Below are 22,255 nucleotides of genomic sequence, written 5' to 3' on the forward strand. Positions count from 1 at the left end.
GAGGCAGACGGTACGGTTCGGCTTGGTTCTTGTCGAGACCGAGTACCTGTACCTCCCTAGTCTCGGTTCTTAGATTTTGGACCGGTACCTGTACCTCTGTTTTCGATTCCGATACCATTCGGAACAAGTACGGTACCAAGTACGATTTCGATACCAGTCGGTACTTTACACACATTTCACTCCGGATTAGCAACAAACAATATCAGATCATAACAATATACACAGATTAAACACTCACAATCCAAATGTGTACCATATAAGTAGTTCTAGGCAAAAATGTCTAACGAGAAATTTCAATTTCAAAGATTCAAGCACAGGTTTAAACACCTACACCGATTTGTCCCAATTACTGCAACCAATCAATACCAATTTTATCCATCTCAAAAACCCACACCATAAAAATAAAAAAAGGACTTACTTTTTAGGTAATTGAAGCTTCCCATACTTTGAAACAGCAGCATAAGTTCTAACTGTATGATTTCTCACATGGGCTTAGCCATCCTCAAGGAAAATAGCGCAACTGCATATGAAAATGTGAAAACTACACTCACATCCACTTTTCAAATTTTTTTCCACTATCAAACCCACAGTCCCAAAAACTCACATCCACTTTTCAAATTTTTTTCCACTATCAAACCCACAGTCCCAAAAACTCACTGGAGCACCCATTTGTTTAGAAAAAATTATTAGCAAACTCATCTTTTTTAATTAGAAAAAGATACGGGAGAGGCGAGAATAGATGAAGAAGTTGTTGATTTTGTTTCAAATTGAGATTCTCTCTAAGTTCCATGAATTTCAACTCTTGATTCGTATCAATTTTCCTCTTATTCGTTCAATTCAGTTCAGTCCGTTTCCATTTTTTAATTTTAGGTTTTAGTTTTGAATTGGAATTTTAGATTTTAGGCTTTAGATATCAATTATGATTAGAGAAAGTTTTAAGAAGCAGCAACAAAGGAATTGATCGTATACTCTTCCAAAGGTGAATAAGGATCTTGTTTGAGCGACAATTGATACGAGTGTAGGTCCTGTGAGATTCGGACAGAATTTTGGTCGTTGTTGAAATTATAGGAGATGGGTTTTGTTTGAGATGAATTGTGCGAACAAGTAGATGATTCTGCTGCTGTGAGATGGTGTTGTTGTTAGTAAGGAGAAGTAGAAAATGATGATGATTGATGAACAGATGGTTGTGTGTGCTGGTGTTCACGCAGAGTCTACGAAAAAGAGGTACAGTGGCTCGAGATTTCAGTCGAGATTTCTTTGAGCTGTGTATGGCTGTTGCTTGGAAGGTCTCGGCTAGGGGACGATAAATGCCTTTCTGAAGACAGTTAATAGAGCTGATATAACAGTGGTGTGGATGTCGATTACAGAGAGGGATGGAGCTGTTTTGAAACTGAGAATTGGTTGTTTAGTGCCATTGATGCTCGGTGATGGAAGACAAGGGAATTATGTTGTTGCTGTGGAGTTGAATTCAACAATGGAGCTAAATTTTGATCAGTTTATGTATTTGTTGCTTGTCTTTGGCCGTTGGTTGTTCGATAAAAGAAGCTGGGCAGGCTCTAGAACCTGATATATTTTACTAGATTGTTATGAGATTAGACACACAAAAGTAGTATGAATGACGGACTTTTATATACGACACCAAAGCACAGGCTTGCTCATCTTATGCGAGCGCGATTACATTTAAGTTTTTTGGAATAGCCACATTTTGTCTGCTGATGTAATAAGGTCCATATGCCTGCTGCAATGTGCCTCTATGGCTTACTACTGCATTTGCTTTTTTTTCTTTATTTAGGTATATGTTTAGGATTCATCAGTGGATAATGAAGTCATGTGTTGGCTTCGGTCCCGAAAATGGTTGCATTATACATTATGCGGCTACTATTGTAGGTGGATGGCAAGTTATGCGGCCTTTCTTTTTTTGCCATAACTTGTTATGCAGTACAGAGAATGGTTACATAACACGTTATGCAGCTACTTTTTGTTAGTATTGAAACCAACAAAAAAAAGGTTGCATAACACGTTATGCACCTATAATAATATCTGCATAACATGTTATGCAGTCGAGAAATTGGATGCATATCCGAAAATATGATTGCATAATGCATTATGCATCGAAAAAATTGTTGCACAATCTTTTATGCATCGAGAAAATAGATGCATAAACTCATATGCATCCGTAAATATGGATGCATACTGCATTATGCATCAATTTTTTTATATACACACTAAAATCAACCAAAACAATGGTTAAATAACTTGTTATACATGCATAACTTTGTTATCCAAATGCATAATGTGTTATGCAGTGGAGAAAATGGTTGTGTAATTCGTTATGCGTCTGCAGAATGTGTTATGCATCTTTTATGTATCAAGTTTTCGAAAATTTTGCCTAAAATAATGATCACCTCCGATTTTTTCGTGAATTTTTTTTTGATATTCGTGTTTGTACTCGTTGCGGAGCTCTCTTAAAAAAATTTCCTACGATATAACATTTGTAAAATCCCAAGGGGCGGATTTTTAAATATGTTATATCAAAGTTGCGTTGCCAATTATACTCCTGATGCATAACCCGTCATGCGGATGCATAATCCGTCATGCAAACATTTTTAATAATTTCTTATAATTATAGGTGTTACCGAACTAAAAATTAATTGTGGGTCTGACAATGAGAATATTTTTTTTTTGGGCGTGCGTCTAAGTTTCTGTATGAAAATAGTTAGGTGATAAATCTGATGGCAGGCAATTGACAGATTGTCATGTTTGCTTCCGTGAGTGGTGAGGCGCAATTAAGATGAAAGCTTGACAAAGTGTCATTACTCTGTTTAATTATTTGTGATGAGAGTTCGGCAACAGCTAATGTGAAAAGTATGTTAAACTCCGTGAGTTTATTCAGGATTAGTCTCAACGAGAATGATAACACTGTATAGCATATTAATTCCTTAATCTAATGATTATTATTGCTCGGTACAGTAGAGACGGGATGGTACGGGACTTGAATAGGGCCGTGTATCTGTACTTTTCTAGGCTCGGTTTTCAATTTTAGAACCAGTATCTGTATTTCCTTTTTCGTTTCGGTACAAAAACAGGTACGATTCCGGCACGGTCCGATTTTTCGGCTCGGTTCTTGTGCATCCCTAAACTGAATACCGTGTGAGAGGAAGGGTGGGGACCACTCCCGCCCCACTCCCTACCTCCTCTTGGGTCCTCCTCGGTCGGTGCTGCTTTTGGGCGGGTGTTGCAAAGTTCTTTATGATTCTGTTGACACCCACTTACCCATTAAACAGGATCATCTTGGATTTTTGTTTTGTCTTCGGATGTTTATCTTCTTCTTCTTAGAGTAAAATAAAATACAATTTCCAAAGATCCTCACTCCTTTAGTCTTCTTCACAACTCTATTCTCCGTAAGTCTGGCAAACGCTTGTCCCCCTCGCAGATAGTTTTCCACCGTATGAGATGTTTCTCTCTCATCCCATTCCTAATCACACTCTTCTCTTCAAAGAACCCAAAAGATCACCATGGATTACTACTTCATCTCCTCTACAAGGTTTCATCTTTCTCTCCCTTTCTTCTTCAAATTTGACTTGTGGGTTTTGTTCTTCCTTGATATTTAAGTAGAGGGTTTTGCTTTTTTGTTTCTTGTTCAACATATTGTTACTTGATTTTTCGGGGTTTGTTTTTATTTGACTGATTGATTACTTAGGAAATGAAATAGACAAATGACTTGCATACTGAATATCATTTACCGCTCTTGTTTTGGCCAGGTAGAGTTTATTTCGATTGGGTTAGGACTAAAGTACATTTCTTTGGTCTAATTATGAGTTTGTAACATTAGTTTTTAATTGGTCCAAATAAAATTGTAAAGAATGTTACTTGCACGACACAAAGATAAACTTGGAAAACCCATTATTTGAAACATAAGAATGTATCAAAGAAACACATTGAGCAGGTAATCTTTTTTGTTTTAGGAAACATGTTAGCTTCATCCTGAACAATAAGCATACTAGCACATGATTGTCATTTTGATTAATGCTGCAATTTTATGAAGCTGTTCTTGTGGACTCTCGGATTAGCGCATCAAAAGGAGCTAGTCATTATGTTATGGTACTGTCGTCCAGTATTTACTATTTTCTATACTTTTTTAGTGTTATCAATACCACAGATTGTACGCGTGAACCAAGAATTGTCTTGTTTGCACTGTAGTGCCCCTCGGAACCAAAGGAAAGAATCAGGGAAATGTTCACCAAGGTTGAACTCTCGGTTTCCTCGTATGACACTGCTTGGGTGGCAATGGTCCCTTCACCAGATTCACCGTCATCTCCCTGTTTCCCCAAGTGTGTAAGCTGGATATTGGAGAATCAGCTTCCGGATGGTTCATGGCATGTTGCTCACGACCATCCCTTACTGATTAAAGATGCTCTGTCGTCCACATTAGCGTGCGTCCTTGCTCTGAAGAAATGGGACATTGGCGAAGAGCATGTAAACAAAGGTATGCGATACTTCCCTCATCATGCTTTCATTCATCGTCCTTCCTGTTTCTTTTCCTTTAAATGGTCTCAATATTTGCAGGCCTTCAGTTTATTGGATCAAAATTCTCTCTAATCAGTGATAAGAATCAGCATGCTCCGATTGGATTTGATATCATATTTCCTGGTATGGTTGAATATGCTAAGTTTTTAGGCTTAAATCTTCCCATGAGTACACCGGCTATTGATGTTTTGCTCCAGCACAGAGACTTGGAGTTCAAAAGGTTTAGCCTCAAAACCTTTTATTTTCCACAAGAAAATATGATTTGAAGTTAGAAACTATGTGCTCTAATAAGCATGAAATTAGGCCCAGCTTATCATATATATTATACCTTTAGATGGACTTCTAAAGATGCTGTGTTTTCTCAAGGCTAGATGCCTCGCAGAGAGGATGTTTCGCTATTAATCACAATTTCCAGTTAAATATGGAGGCTCTCTATCAATGACTCCGAGATTCACTTTTGATGAGTCAACTGTCAGCGTGAAAAAGAAAAATTAAAAATATCTTGAGGATCTTGATTGTTTGTTTTCCGAGTTGTCCGTTTTCACTAACTGTTCTTGTCACTGCAAATGTATTCCTCCAGAATTTCCGAGATCAACTCCGAGGGAAGTAAGTTATATCTAGCATATATTGCAGAAGGTTGGGAAAATATCATGATTGGAAAGACATTATGAAGTATCAGAGGAAGAATGGATCACTGTTTAACTCACCATCTGCTACGGCAGCTGCTTTTGTTCATCTTCAAGATAGTAACTGCCTCAATTACTTGCATTCACTCTTAGAAAGGTTTGGTAACACAGGTGATTCTTTCTCCTTTTCGTTAGAGTTCCTAGGTTTTTATGCTATCATACAAATACAAATTAATCACTTATGTCGCCTTTTACAGTTCCAACAGCTTATCCTCTAGACATATATGTTTCTCTCTCCATGGTTGATAATCTTGAGAGATTGGGTATAGATCGACACTTTAAGAATGAAATAAGAATTCTTTTGGATAGAATATACATGTACGTTCAGGTTTAACATTTTTATGTTGGTTTAGTAACTTAAGTTAGTTGAAGCTTTGATAAGTGCGAGATTGGCCAATGACAGATGTTGGTTGCATATGGAGGAGGAGATATTCTCAGACATGGCCACGTGTGCATTAGCATTTCGGATCTTACGAATGCATGGATACGACATCCCTGCAGGTACTCAATCCAAGAGAAATTATAAGTTAGGAATCTTCTATTTATTGCGACTAATATATCATAATTCTGGTGTAGATGCTCTAGCCGTGTTTGCTGGAGAAAATTTCTTTGAAACTCCAGGAGGATGTCTAAAAGATCTGTGCAGTACATTAGAGTTTTATCGAGCTTCACATATCTTGATATCTCCTGATGAACAAATTTTGGAGAGACAACATTTGTGGTCCAGTAATTTCCTAAAACAATGTTTATCCAAATGTTTGACAGCCACCGATGTGTTTGATGGACGTATTATCCAAGAGGTAAGTGTGGGCCTTGTCGAATTCTGATACCCTTGTGAGTATGTGTTTCTTGTGCTTCAGGATAACCTTTTCTCCATGTGACATTTTCTTGCAATTTTCTTGTCAATTTCTACATTTAAAAAAAGTTTAGTTGGTGAGTATGGTTGTTATGTTAATAATGAATATATGTCTTTTAGAATATTGTAACCGTGCAGCTGGTTGCTATAGTAACTGCAATGTTCTATAAAATTGATATTGACATTGTTATCAAAAGTTGCACCTACCTACCTACCTACCTACCATATTTTGTATATTTCAGGTGGATTATGCCCTTAAATTTCCCTTCTATGCCAATTTAGAACGCCTTGAAAACAAGAGAACTTTGGAGCACTACAACATAGATAACTTGAGGATTCTCAAAAGTTCATATAGGTATACTTGCTGAACTGTTGGAGAATATAAATCTTCTTAGAATTTGTCAAATAAATCGGTAGGCTACTATCAGACATATTTTATCGGTATCTTTATAACTATTGGCAGGTCCTCGAACATTGAAAACAAAGATCTCCTTGATTTGGCTGTTGAAGACTTTAATCTGTGCCAATCAATACACCAGAAAGAGCTGCAACAACTAGAAAGGTGCCTATTTTATGTGCAGAGATTATTTTAAATTAAATATTTGACTCAAAAGCTTAACTACCCTTTTTCTTTCAAGGACAAAAAAGAGGACGGCAGGTAATGCTTATCGAAAGTAACTTTGGTGCTCTTCTGATGTGAGCAGGTGGGTTATAGAAAACAGATTAGATAAGCTGAAATTTGCAAGACAGAAGCTGACATACTGTTATTTCTCTGCTGCTGCTGCGACTCTTTACTTCCCTGAATTATCTGATGCTCGCATGTCATGGGCCAAAAATGGTGTCCTAACTACTGTGGTTGACGACTTCTTTCACATTGGAGGTTCCGGAGAAGAACTAGTAAATCTAATAGAATTGGTTGAGAAGTAAAGCTTAATTTCTCCTTACTATTTTTACGTCTGTCCTACCAAGTTCAGTTTTAATTGGTGCTCATTTTACTAGAGTTTTCACTTTGTTGATTCACTAGTAACGTGATCAATGAAACCTATTCCATTTTGATGATGGGGACTTGAGACGGTAAGTCTCCACCATGTATTTGGTGAAGTTTTCATGATGCACTTTACTTGTGTCAACAGAGCTGGATACTTTAGTAAACTTTAAGAGTTTGAGATGTTATATTAATGCCATGGTTACAGGTGGGATGGAGTTTCAACTACTGATTTTTGCTCTGTACATGTGGAGATCATATTCTCCGCAATTAAAAATACAACAAATGAGATAGGAGAGAAGGCATTCTCACGGATAGGGCATCACGTCACAAGCCACATAATTGAGATAGTGAGATCTAGAGCCCTATGTTTACTCCGTCTCTTTATATACTTACAAGTTATGGTTACGCGGCCTAAATGTTATTTCTTTGGCAGTGGTTGAAATTGCTAAACTCCATGATGAAAGAAGCAGAATGGACCCATAACAAAGTGGTACCAACACCGGAGGAATATATGGCATATGCATATGTATCTTTCGCCTTAGGACCTATTGTTCTCCCAGCACTTTATCTTGTTGGACCTGATATCCCGGAGGAGGTTGTTCGAGATACGGAGTACCATAATCTTTTTAAGGTTATGAGCACATGTGGGCGCCTCCTAAATGACATCCAAGGGTTCAAGGTATCTGTTACTTCCCTATTGTATTTTCCAGTAATCTTTATAAACTAAATGTGTTAGAGTCAGTCTGTCCTACCCTCTTGCATCATCCCCATCGACAACCCCATTTTGCGTGGCTCACATATGATTAAAATGCTGATTTGTGTCTCAACACTTGTTCCTATAGATTCTAACCCCTTCAAATGCTGTGCTAGCAGTCTAAATTTCCATACGATGATATATGTTTTCTGGAGGTGTTCTCCTTAAATTCGGTTGTAGAAACATTCTCATTCTGGCCGTCTATAATATTTTTTTTTTCTTCGTCGTGTCTGTCTGCTACAGAGAGAAAGTAAGGAAGGGAAACTGAATGCTGTATCACTGCTCATGATTCCTAGCAATGGTGTTGTTTCTGAAGAAGAGGCTGTGGAAAGGATTAGTGGTATGATCGAGATCAACAGAAGAGAATTGCTGAGATTAGTTTTACAGTCCAAGGACAGTGTGGTACCAAGACCTTGCAAAGATTTATTCTGGAAGATGAGTAAAGTAGTTCATCTGTTTTACAGGAATAATGATGGGTTTACATCTTTACAAGAAATGGTTAGTGCCGTTAATGCTGTCATTGAAGAACCATTAAGCATCCCTCCAAGTGATGTTGTTAGTGCCGCATAAGCTCGTCTAATTTCTATATTGTTGAGCAATCAACATTACTTTCTTCAGTCGTCTCCCCCGATATGAACTAATACTACAAAGTGAATGATTTTTCTTTTTGGAATACAAGAATGTTTTTCTACCATATGAAGTTTTTTTTTTTTTTTTTTTTTTTTTTTGTTACGGTGGTTAGTATATGGGGCCCACATCTCGAAGGTAACAAGAAGATGGCAAAGACTCCTAGTGGAATTGCAGGAGAAGATGAAGAAAACGGAGTTTCATCACTAGATTTCGGAAGTTCAGAAGCCCTAGAACAACTACGTAAACTAACAGATGTAGGTTCAATGACTCGACTTCTTCATGAATCTATTGCTTATCAAAGTAATTTAGATCTAGAACTTAAAAATCATCTTTCTCAAAGAACAGATCTTGAAAAAAAACTAAACAATTTACAAAAAAACGCCGAGGTGTTAGAATTCGTTAAATCTGAAGCGGATTCTATGTTATTGAATGTTCGATCAACATGTGATTTAGCTGATCAAGTTATTGGTAAGGTACGAGAACTAGATTTAGCTCAATCTAGGGTGTATTCGACATTATCGCGAATTGATGCAATTGTTGAGAGAGGTAATTGTATTGAAGGTGCTAAAAAGGCATTAGAAACTGAAGATTATGAATCTGCTGCTAAATTTGTTCAGACGTTTTTGAAAATCGATGAGAAATTTAGTGATTCGGATGATCAAAGACAGCAGCTTCTTGATTCTAAGAAAAAACTTGAATGAATTGTTAGAAAGAAATTATCTAATGCAGTTGATTAACGAGATCATCCGACGATTAAGACATTTTTTATGCTGTTTCCGTTGTTAGGTCTTGAAGAAGAAGGATTACAAGTTTATGTTAATTACTTGAAGAAAGTTACTTCAGTAAGCTCTAGGTTAGCATATGAAAATTTAGTGGAGCGGATTGATCAAAGTCATGGAAAAGATTTTGTTGAATGCTTAACTAGCTTGTTTGGAGACATTGTTTTCACTGTTGAAGAAAATGATGGGATTTTGAGAAATCTTTTTGGCGAAGATGGAATTGTTTACGCAATTAGTGTGATTCTTGGGGGTCTCTTGTTTTACGAAAATACATGGAATTTAGGAAATTGAGTAGAGTAGAATCAAAAATCATTTCGTATAGTAAGAATATATACTCTCAGTTGGAACTGTGGAAGGCCCGGATCCGAGAGAAGTTGAGATGTATTTGGAAGAGATCTTGGCATTGATAGAATTGGGCGAGCAGTACACAGGGTTCATGGTGTCAAAAATTCGGGAATTGAGATCCGTTGATCCTGAATTGTGTCCACGGGCGACAAAAGCATTTAGAAATGGAAGTTTTAGTAAAGTTGTTCAAGAAATTACTGGGTTCTATGTGATTCTGGAGGAATTCTTTATGGTGGAAAATGTGAGGAAGGCGATAAAGATTGACGAGCACGTGCCTGATAGCCTCATTACTTCTATGGTTGATGATGTGTTCTATGTTTTGAAGAGTAGTTGTACAAGGGCTATCAAAACTTCAAGTATGAATACGGTATTTGCTATTCTCAGCGGCGCAATGAATTTGTTGAGCAATGAGTGCCAGGAAGCTTTGCAACATAAAATGAGAGAACCAAATCTTGGTGCAAAGCTGTTTCTTGGTGGTGTTGGTGTACAAAAGACAGGAACTGAGATTGCAACAGCTCTCAATACTTTCAGAATTGGAGTGTCCAAGACAAGGAAACACCATCATTATACAATGCGGATTTTCACAGAAACCACTTGCAAAATTCACAACTCAACAACAAAATTGCACCTCTTGGATATGAAGTATACAAATTTGACCAACTGATATATCTTCATCAGTGCTCCATTAAGTCAGTAGTATCTCTATATATCACTTCTCCATCCTTCTACCTGTTTTAGTCTCTGCCATTTTGAACCTGGGTATCACTGCATTTTTCGAAATCAGTCAGCTGGTGGTAAAAAGAAAATCTACTACAAATATCTATGTGGGACCCGCAACTGGTGATATAGACAGAAATTGAGGATAGGATTTGCAAAAACCATCCATGGGTAAGATTTTTGAAAAAGCGGAGACATAAAAAAAAACTTACCCAGAGCCAGAAGAAGAAGAAGGAAACGAATTAAAAATTATGCAGATTTCTTCAAGCATTTCAAGCTCAAACACTCCTTATTTTCTTAAACCTCATGAACCCACATCGCAAACATCATCAAGAGTCAATTTCCTAACTGTTAGAAAGCAAGATAAATGGCATCAACGTGCTCCATCTGCTATAAAAGGGTCTGGGTTTCCTGGGGCTGGGTCTGGTTTTCTTTCTACAATTGAAAGAGCAGTTGTTGAAGAAGAAGAGTATAGGAAAGCTAGGTCTGAAGTTAAAAGGAAAGGAATTGACATTGAAGGTTATTTAGTTGAGGGTATGTCAATCGGAGGTCATGAAACTTGTATTATCATACCAAGATTGAATGCTGCTCTTGATATTGGAAGATGTCCATCTAGAGCTGTGAATCAAGATTTCTTGTTCATAACTCATGCTCATCTTGATCATATTGTAAGTTTCTCTTCTATTCTTTTTATTCAGTTGCCCCCCTTTTGTACATAATTTACTTCAAAATGATACCTGAGACAATAGAAATTTGATTGGTACCTTAGAACTTAGAAGTGTCATCGGGCATCTTGTTACAGTTACATTTACAAGTTTCTGAACATTTTGTTCAGCCAAAATGATTTCTCAAGCTCAAATGACACCAATATTAGAACTTGCTTTTTAGAGAAATGGTAGAGGTTTTAAGGCCAATTGAGTTTCCCTATGTATCAGATGGTTTCATGAATATGTATTAGTTCACATTTTGGTCCTAGCTGACGTTGATTCAGTTCATTGCCTTTCGAGTTTCATTAAGTTGTTGGACTAGTTAAGTGTTGAATTGAATGGTCAGTTGGTCACTACTGTTAAATGCATAAAGATTTGAAGAAATATTACGCTAGACCATAGCAACATTCAGTACTTGTGTTTCATGAAAGGTAAATTATACTACCATGTTGCTGCTGACAAATCGTATCTGAGTGACGATTGTACATTCAATATTTGTTTTACAAGAGGTTACTTTCTCGAAAGTAGTCCTGCAAATACAACTTGGATAACCATTTTGTGTTATTTACTTGAGTTTTGTGTCTTTAGATTCTTTAAATTGCTTTATGGAGCCATCCTGTATATTCCAGAATGAGTAATTTGTTACGTGATTTTAGGGTGGGCTTCCAATGTATGTTGCAACTCGTGGCCTTTACAGCTTAAAACCTCCAACAATTTTTGTACCTTCATGCATCCAAGAGGATGTGGAAAAGTTATTCGACCTTCACAGATCTATGAGTCAAGTGGATTTGGAGTTTGATCTTGTTGCTTTGGATATGGGTATGTCATCTTTTTTTGATAATCTATTAAAACTTATCTCCATGGCTAATGAAAGCTGCCAGCTGACACACAAATTTGGTTCCAGGTGATACCTATGAAATACGGAACGATCTTGTTGTTAGAGCATTTGAAACTAACCATGTTATTCCTAGTCAGGTTTGTTTTTCTAAAGTTGGATCCCCAAATTTGTGCCCTCTTCGTCTTATTTTTTCTATCATTTTCCCCTCATAGACGCGTGCAGTTTGGTAGACTGCTTGACCCATTTGGTCAGGAAATGTAATTCATTTGTTTGTGCAGGGCTATTGTTTTTACTCGGTGAGGAAGAAGCTTAAGAAGCAGTACTCTCATTTAAAAGGAAGGCAATTTGAGAAACTAAAAAATTCAGGTGTTGAGGTTTGTATTTGTACACTACTCTGCCGGGTGCAAATTAGACATATCCACTCTAGATTTGAGTTTTAAAATGATGCTACTCGTTGGAGCTGGATCCAGATTCTCCAGCATTATGCTTGACAAGTTTTTTTTTCCTTAGATTACAGATACTGTATTATCTCCAGAGGTAGCTTTTACAGGAGATACATCGTCCGATTTTTTTCTTAACCCACGCAGTGCTGATGCCTTGAGAGCTAAAGTTCTGATTACAGAGGTAAAACTGTTGAACTGAATTGCATGTTAAGTTTGTTAGCAGTACGTTTGTACTCCATAGAAGTAAAATCACTCAATTGATAATAGCAATTAGCTAGCTGTTACACGTAATAAAATAGATAGATACAGATAGTTTCATCTTCTGCTGATTTTTCTTTTACCGCAGGCCACTTTCTTGGATGAAGCAGTTAGTGTTGAGCATGCTCGAGATCATGGGCATACTCATTTGTTTGAGGTACACAGACAACTTTTTGTCCCTGTTTTTTCGTTTCTATCACCATGAGTTCCGGAACAATCCACTGTAGTCTGTAGTATATCTTGTGTCCTTACTCCAGAAGTCCCAAATATTGGAATATGACTGGTTTTGTCGATGATCTCATTCTGAATCATGAAACTCTGGAACCCATGTAGATCATGGAACATGCAAATTGGATCCGCAACGAAACGGTACTGCTCACACATTTTTCGTCCCGGTACAAGCTTGAGGTGAGCATCAAAATCCCATTCAGTTGTGACTTTTTTTATTTTTCACATGCTAAGAAAATTTCAGTTTACCCATTACTATATATCTGATAAATCACACCCTCATGGGTAAGGCTTCGAGTAAGCTATCTCCGCCAGGAGCTGTTTTATCTGGTAAATTATACCCAAAGTCTGAAAACATCTGCAGTAACTAACAGTTTTTTGTTTTACTCTGAAATACATTTATATTACAGCCATTTGAATATGATAAATGACCAATGCTTATAAATTATATATCCTGCGTTTGCTTGTCCTTTATGTAGGCTGCTAATGTATTCTCTCTTTCAGGACATTCGGGAAGCTGTTCTGAAGCTACAGCCAAAGATGTCAGCCAAGGTGGTTGCTTTGACAGAAGGCTTCAAATCAATGTACAATAACTGAATAACATATACATGGTTTCTTCTGCACATTATTGATGTAAGGAGATGTAACCTCGTCAGTCTTCATTAGTAATATTGGGTTCTTTGCTTATACAAGTTTTTGTTTTTCTTTCTCATGAATAACGTTAATGTTTTTCCTAGTTAATATCACGCCATTCATACTCGATACTGCTCGTCCAAAATAAACTCATGTTTTTGATTTTTTCTTTAATATTGGTATATTATTTTTTCTCAGAATGTCAAACTTTCCCAAATTGGATGTTTTTCCTTGGGGCAGGGGGACATAGTCTGAAGCATCATTTCTTATCACTACAAAATAATTTTTATTCTTTGTTTTCGAAGCAACTGCTGTTCATACTCTCAAGAGCTCTTTTTAAAGCTGAACAAAATGACAATTAACAAGGTATGAAAGTTACTCCTTCTACTCCATCTGTGCCCCATTTATTTTTTTTTGCTAATGATTGATTAGTTTTCACTAAAGCTGGTGTTTTAAAAAAACGTTTTGAAGCGCTCTTTTTAGGGCTTCACTAAAAAATGTTCCAATACGTCTACATTAATACTAGGTTATATTTTCTAGAAAAAAAAAAGAATATTTTCGAGAAAAAACAGGGATTAGTCCAAAAACAAGTCCCAATGTTTCCTTCTTAAATTTTCTTAGAGAAAAAACAAGGATTTAAATCTCAGAAACAAGTCCCAACGTTTCCTTCTTAGATTTTAGTATTAAAAAACCCTAGAAACTACTCAACTCTCAACAAGAAGAAGATTTACTCATGGCCCATAATGAAGATAGCCATGCAGAAGATGATGATATCTTTGACATTGCAAACATTCTTGGATAGTGTCTTAGATATTCTTGGGTAGTAGAACAAGTCAGTACGGCGTAGGCTTAGTAAGCTAGTTCGTTTATTTGTTTCGTTCCCGTTATTATGGTGGATTATGTTACTGCATTCTGCGTACACTTAGTTAACAAGTTAGTTTATTTATTCCTTTTATCATGGATTATTAGATTGGTTTTTGGTTTTGTGTTACAGGGGTGTATTGGATCCGGATTTCTATGGATAAATATGGATATTAGTTTACCAGAATCTAGTGGATTTATAATGTTTCTTAAAAGAATCTAATAGATTCTTATAGATATATAATTTTGGATTATAATAGATTAATTAGGATCACTTTAGATTTATATTAAATTGTGTCATGTTTCCTTTTCAAAAAAAAAAAAAAAACAGCCATAAGTTGAGGTGGTGGGTGATGGTGCGTGAAGGTGACAGTGATGGTGGTAATTGTACTGGTTGTTTTCAGTGGTGGTCGTTGGTGGTGGTCAGTGGTGGTTGTTATTGGTGGTGGTGGTGGCCGGTGGTGGTGGGTGGTAGTGGTCGTTGTTGTTGTTGGTGGTTGGCAGTGGTTGGTGGTGGTGGGCGGTGGCGGTGGAAAAACATAGGATAACGCGATAAAAAATTAAAAATTAAAAAATTGTTCGTAAGAATCCATGAAACTCTTGTGGTGTGGGTTGAGATTGATATGGGATAATAACATACATATTTTGCCTACAAATATCTATAAGAATCCATATATATCTTGGCCACTAACTATCCTAAAAAATCTTAAATGAATTGAATACCTAGGATATTTGTGGAATCTAAAACTATCCAAATTGAATACCATGGATATTTAATGATTCATTGTATATCCTAATTGAATACTTATGAGTTTTTAAGATTATTAAACATCCATTTAAATCCTAATCCAATACACCCCTGTCAGCTTCACATAGATATCTATCATTTTTTTTTTGTGAAGCTACGCTTTACTAGGTTAGTGTATCGCTTTACGTTTTCGATTTTTTAAACACCGACTAAAGCTAATGCTAAGGAAGCAAGGACTCTAGCTAATATTATTGAGCAATTCAGTCTGTTTTCAAGGCAATTTGTCAACTTTTTGACAAGCCAGGAATGACTTTTAGCCCTAAAGTTCCTAATTCTGTCAAGAATGAAATCTCTAATATATTGCATATTAAAAATATGGCTCTAAATGATATAGGAGTTCCTCTTCTTATTAAGAAAAATAAGATACGGACTTTTGGTGAGCTTTTGGATAAATATGTAGATAATCTTCATAGCTGGAAATGTAAATTTTTAAGTCAACTTTTCTAAACCCAAACCGTTCTTGGTAGTATTGCTAATCATCATCTTGCAGTGTTTCCAATGCCTAAGAAGCTTACAAACCAGATGGATTCTATACAAAGAAAATTTTGGTGGAACAAAAAGAAAAATGGGAGAGGAGGTTATCCAAGGAGATGAGATGATGTTGCAAAGACAAAATGCCAGGGAGGAATGGGAATTAAAAAAACAGAAATTGTTAGTAAGGCTCTGTTAACTAAACTTGCTTGAAGGATGGTCACTTCACCTGATGATATGTGGACTCAAATTCGTAGTGGAAAATACTTTCATAATACTAATGTCCTTCACGGTGATTGTGATGCTAGTGGATTTTGGGTTTGGAGGGGAATCAGGGAAGATCTAGAATATGTAAGGAAGTACAGTTGTTGGGAAGTAGCTACTGGTGAAAACATTAACATCTGGAAGGATAAATAGGTTCCTACTATAGATGGATTATTAGATTTAGCACTTCTAACATTTGCACTGTGTTATAGAGAAAGAAAGCATGACATGGAAATTAGATGTTTTAGAAGCTTTATTTGATTCTGACACTATTAGGGAAATTAAGAAAATTAGGCTACCTAGAACTAATAGAGACACTTCCCAATAATAATAACAGTGTGAACTGGAAAAAAATTTGAAAACAAAAAATTCCTCCTAGAATTTTACACTTTCTTTGGAGATGTACTAACAATTGTCTTCCTATTGGTGATAGGTTTGCCAAATTTTCTAGTCACAGCAACACCCTGTGTCCTTTTTGTAACTCAACTATTGAAACCATGCATCACTTATTATTTGAGTGCAGGATCTCTAAACAAGTCTGGAACCTTTGTGATAATAACTTAGCTTCTTCTGTGTTTAATGTTAATTTGGTACCTGGATTGTCAATACTTTTGCAGCCAAGTATAATGTTAATATCCAGAACAATTTACAGGCTCAAAAATTAGCAGGTGTGATATTATGGCATTTGTTAAGGAAATTGGAAATGCAGGATTCAGTCTAATCATTAGAGATTTTGCAGGTGCACAACATGGACTTTGATCATGATTAACAATTGCATTGACACCTGAAGGAGTTGAAGCTGAAGCAGCCTTTATTGCAGTAAAGTGGGCAAGAGATTTGGGAGTAAGAAGAACACATCTAGAAGGAGACTGCAACTGTGTGATCAAAGCAATAAATGAAGAAAGATCTGCAGTGAAGTGAACTACTAACACTTGGATTGAAAACATTACTGCTATTTTATGCTCTGCTTTTGATTTATATGAACCAAGAGATGCTAATAATGCAGCTAATGCAAACAATTTCAGTAGGTTTAGCTGGTTTGATGAAATTTCTAGATGGATGAATGATGTTATACAGCAGGATCATAACAATATGTCTCATTAAGTTTGATTAATAAATCATCTTTCTTATTAAAATAAAAATAAAAACTATCTATTAGTTTTGAGAATGAGTCTTCGCAGAGATTTTAACAATGGAAAAAACATAGAGAGCAACATCAGATTGAGGATTTATTTTGGCAGCAACACGAACAGAAATTGGGAGTGTTTCATTTATCAAACCGTAGTAACGAGAATAGATTTTGGGGTTTTTGATTTGGTTTGAATTAGGTAAAGTAACTTCAAGAAAGAATCAGTTGAAGGTGTCGGTTTTGGTGATAAGAAGAGATTAAAGCAAGCTATGAACCTACATGGCAGTTGCATTATTCATGTCAAGATAGTAGATATTTCTACATGGTGAAAGTGTGTGAAAGACTCATATGAAAAGTTTGGTGTTTGTATAGTCCAGTATTCTTTTGTCTCAACTATGTCATCTATTTCTTTTCTTTTAAGTATGGGTTTTTGAGTTTGTCCCCCTAAACAAGTTGTTAATAGTAGTTACTTACCACTTTAAATTATAATTTCTACCAATAAAGTCCTTAGCCCACATGTGTGTATTTAGTCATGAACTACCAATTTTATCCCCTTAAGTATTGTATTATCCAGTCTTTCGTTTAGGTTCGATAGTGGATGATTGAATTTGTTCCAAAATTTATGGGCCATCTTCTCCAATTTATTTCTATATACCTACCGATACCAGGGAAAAGATTTTAACACTTGCTTAATCCACTTTCATCTCTCCAATTTGTTTCTGGAACGGGAATCTTCTCTGATTCATCTTCCCCTCTCATAATGATCTTTGAAAAAGTGGGGGTCTAACAACCACACCCAATATTTCGATTAACAATCTGTATGGACTAACTCCAGTATACTTTTAAGAGAATCAACTAGAAAGTCAGACTCAATCTTAATAAAAGTATATCAAAGAGTTATATCTCTCTTTCTCGATTCAATACTTACTCAAGCAAATAGAAATCTGCGAGTCTAATTGAATACAAGAGAAATCACTTGAACGGTACCAAAGACAAATGTTCAAGTATCAATCAACAACCAAAGGTTGGATTTCCCAATTGATTGATTTAACGCACAACCTGTGATATTTCAATTATATAACAAAATATAATGCGGAAAAGAAATAACACAGACACCAGAAGTTTTGTTAACCAGGAAACCGTAAATGCATAAAAACAGCGGGACCTAGTCCAGATTGAATACACACTGTATTAAGACGCTACAAACACTAGACTACTACAAACTAACTTCGGTCTGGACTGTAGTTGAACCCCAATCAATCTCACGCTGATCCAGTACAGTTGCGCTCCTACGTCTCTGATCCCAGCAGGATATTACACACTTGATTCCCTTAGCTGATCTCACCCACAACTAAGAGTTGCTACGACCCAAAGTCGAAGACTTTAATAAACAAATCTGTATCACACATAAAAGTCTACGGTAATAGATAAAATCGTCTCCCACAGAAATACCTACGAGTTTTTGTTCCTTCTTTTGATAAATCAAGGTGAAAAGGAACCAATTGATAAACCAGACTTATATTCCCGAAGAACAGCTCAGTATTATCAATCACCTCAAAATAATCTTAATCGACTAGCGAAAGAAGATATTGTGGAATCACAAACGATGAGACGAAGATGTTTGTGACTTCTTTTGTATCTTGCCTATCGGAGAAATCAATCTCAAGCCAATATTACGATTGTACTTTGTACGATATAAACATCAAGATCAGATCACACAACTACAAGTAAAGTAATATTGTTTTGGCTTCAACATCCCAACGAAGTCTTCAAGTCGTTAACCTACAGGGTCCCGATAGAAACCTAAGGTTAAAGGAGAATCGACTCTAGCTAATACAACTAGTATCACACAGGAGGTGTGAGGACTAGGTTTCCTAGTTGCTAGAGTTCTCCCTTATATAGTATTTCAAATCAGGGTTTGCAATCAATGTTAACTTAGTAACAAAGCATTCAATATTCACCGTTAGATGAAAACCTGATTAGATTCAAGCGAATATCTTTCAACCGTTAGATCGAAACTTAGCTTGTTACACATAAATGAAATACACGTTTATTTAGGTTTGTGTAACCGTACCCAAACATGTACATTTAGTTGGTTCAACAGTAGTTAATCAAATGGTTAGTCAAATGAGCACTTTCATATCAACCATAATATTCCTTACCATAACTAGTTCAAATCAATCAAATGAACTAGTTAGAGAGTTATTCAATTGCTTAGATCTTATAGAAGTATACAAGATACAATCGAAGCAAAAACGATTTGATTCACTCGAATCGATTCATGAACTTTATATCCGCGGTTTGCAAACTTGCATTCCTTAGTTTATATAAGTTTAAGTTCACGAATAATCGTTTTTAGAAAATAACCAACTTAAGTACGCGGACTGGTACGCGGACTTAAGTACCCGGAATAAGTTTGTAAACAGTTCACAAACTCCAGCAGATTTTCTCGGGAAGAGAACCTCCGAGAGTACGCAGACTGGGTTCGCGTACTCTGTTCCGGTTTACCTGAGCAGCAAAGTACGCATACTTTGGTTCAAGGAATAAGGATTTATACATGTATGAGTTACCACACAATTCTTATATCCAACAATGGTTATATAATCTAAACTCTCATTTCAATCATTGAAACATTCTTAGAGGACGTCATATAGTTTTTGTTCATACACTATTTTTCGTCAAAGCAATTTTCAAATAATTGAAACTCAATATGACTTTCGTCACTAGTAAAGATGAACTTGGCCAAAGCGAAAGCTTACCAACACATATTTCGAGAAATAGATAAGCGAGATAAACTCGGCTCGAAATTGCAAATGTGTATAATCAAAGTCTATATAGCAAAACGACTTTTGTCTTAAAATAGGATATAGAGTAGATAGACTTTTGAGTGATAGATAATTTCAAATCTCCACATACCTTTTAGTCGATGAAGTTCCACCAGTTCCTTGAGTAGTTCTTCATCTTTGTATGATGATCGCCATGGAGTCTTGAGCTTAACTACACTTTCTATCCTAGTACGAGACTTAGCTATAAGTAGACTAGAAATCAAGACATATAGTTTTGATCACTAACATTGAAAAACATGCTTGAGATAGAAATGCATGCGAGTTCGACCGAGCAGTGCTCTAACAATCTCCCCCTTTGTCAATTTTACTGACAAAACTATCAATACATGTGGAATACAAAAATTAATAAATAAACTTTTGTAGCTTCTCTTCCACATGCCTGATCTTCTTGGTTCTTCAACATTACTCTAAATCTTCGTCACTTCCAAGTACTCCAATGATCCCAAAGGTTGTAAGTTTAGTATCACCGTTGTTGAAAACTCTTAGTCATAACAATGAGAAAACAAGAATTCTCAATCATTGTTAGACAGTGGAAAAGTATTATTACACAACATCAAAGTTCAATTGTATCACAACTTCGACAACAATGTTATTGTGATATGTATCACTCCCCCTTAGTAAATACTCCATCTCACATGGAAACCACTCCCCCTTACATAATGATCTGAAAACCATATGTATTTGTAGTGTGAACTACACATTAATTCTCTCCCTTTTTGTCAATAAAATTGGCAAAGGTACGAAAACTAGTGGGATCCTAATGAAATTTCCATAGAGACATTTCATGACCAAAATAAAGCACATATCAACTTTTTAGATGCCATCATATAGCCGAAGCTAAATGCATTCATCAAGGAGTTTATAAAGATACAAGATAACCCCTATAATATTCCACAGCCGCACTCCCCACAAAGATTTGGCAATTAAGCACAAATTCAATTAAGAACTCTCCCCCATAAGATGTCATTCCCGAAAGAACAACAAGAGCGACCTTACTTTCACAATAAAAAAGGATTTCTTTGGACATAACAAGTTGCATACGAATATGAATTTGAATCCAAAAAATACTCAATCAAATTAACCACAAAAAAACCCATGATTAATTCAATCGGAATACACAACTAAATTACCACAAGAGTGTGATCAATTCAATTGGTCACGCTCGACATAAGAGAACTTACGGAGCCGCACAATATATACATAAAATATGGATCAGGGAAGATCAATACTGTGGAATAGACAAGGATTCATTATATTTTTCATCACTATTTGCACAATGACATACAATAGACATAATCCTCGTAAACCAAAGTTCATCCTCTCTTCCATCAATATTTGCATAATGACATAATAGGCTTAAAACTTTTGTAATGTCAAAAGTTCATTCGTTCTTTTATCAATACATGCATATCGACATACAAAAGACTTAACTTTTGACAAAGTATGGGACAATCATAGTTCACAGACGCAAACACACATATCCCATAACAAGTTTGCAATATATAAAACCATAAAGATTAATAATGCAAAAATCATCTTCCAAACAATTTTTTAGAATTTAAGCAAATAAATCCAAAAACAATAAAGATGAAAACGTTGGACATAGCTATGTGTAATCACAATAATGGCTACTCCAAACTCTAGTTCTTCTTCCTAAAAACACAAGAATAAAATTATCATAGAACGATTTACTAGACATTAAGACCTTTGAAGAATTCTTTACCGTCCCTGGACTCCTTGTCGTCAACAGCCATCGGGACATAAGGTTCATGAATATAGGTGTTGATATCAATAAACCTTCTTGACTGATGTCAAACCACGGCCTTCTGAATCTCCAGAGTCTTGACCACAACAACCTTAATCTGTTGAATCTCCTTTCGTGTCTCCTTCAATACTTCAAGAACATCAGAAAATTTCTGAGAATTTGAAGGAACATCTCTTGGCTTCTTCGCATCCGTTGAATATCCTTCAATATTTTTTCTTTCAATAGGATATATCCATCACAAATTGTCTTAATAATTTTTGTTGTTAAATTTTATCTTTAAGAGTACAGACTATCATGTTTATATTCTTATATGTCTTTCAAATTGCTTTGATGCTTTCAAACGATATAAAATTTATAAACATTTTTTTTAATTAAAATGTCTATTAAGTTCTTTATCGCGGTCAGATTGGGGTATACCAAATTTAAACCCATCAACCTAGTGTGCTAAGGGTGTCTAAAAAGTGTTAAAAGATCAAATTGCCCACACAAAAAAAAACCATGCGGACTAAAATCCATTCAAAAAAATTTCAAAATCTTTTTCCAAAACTCTAACTTTGAAATCAAAAAAAAAAAAAAAAAAAAAAAAAAAAAAAAAAAAAATCAAATCAAATTTGAATTATACGGGTTTGGAGGTTGGGTACAAAATCATACCCATCCTCAAATTCGGTATGATCCAAATTTTTATCAACAGTCGGCATGGTATCTTTTTGTCGACCTTGCCG

At 35.8% G+C, this 22,255-nt stretch overlaps 1 protein-coding gene and 2 pseudogenes across 1 annotated transcript; all 3 read left to right on the forward strand.

The window, feature by feature from the left end:
- The first annotated feature begins 3,297 nt into the window (after nucleotides 1–3,297).
- On the forward strand, nucleotides 3,298–8,505 carry LOC113348508 (annotated as a pseudogene).
- An 82-nt stretch (nucleotides 8,506–8,587) lies between these two features.
- Nucleotides 8,588–10,249, forward strand: LOC113348509 (annotated as a pseudogene).
- Nucleotides 10,250–10,384: 135 nt separating this feature from the next.
- LOC113348510 (tRNase Z TRZ2, chloroplastic-like) lies at nucleotides 10,385–13,563 on the forward strand. The gene is made up of 8 exons (XM_026592309.1): nucleotides 10,385–10,950; nucleotides 11,646–11,808; nucleotides 11,894–11,964; nucleotides 12,106–12,201; nucleotides 12,338–12,451; nucleotides 12,617–12,685; nucleotides 12,862–12,936; nucleotides 13,261–13,563. Exons 1-8 carry the CDS (start codon nucleotides 10,534–10,536, stop codon nucleotides 13,351–13,353), a joined length of 1,098 nt encoding a protein of 365 aa, XP_026448094.1. The 5' UTR covers nucleotides 10,385–10,533; the 3' UTR covers nucleotides 13,354–13,563.
- Nucleotides 13,564–22,255: the final 8,692 nt, after the last annotated feature.

The sequence above is a fragment of the Papaver somniferum genome, chromosome 2 (genome assembly GCF_003573695.1).
Source record: "Papaver somniferum cultivar HN1 chromosome 2, ASM357369v1, whole genome shotgun sequence".
Taxonomy (NCBI): domain Eukaryota; kingdom Viridiplantae; phylum Streptophyta; class Magnoliopsida; order Ranunculales; family Papaveraceae; genus Papaver; species Papaver somniferum.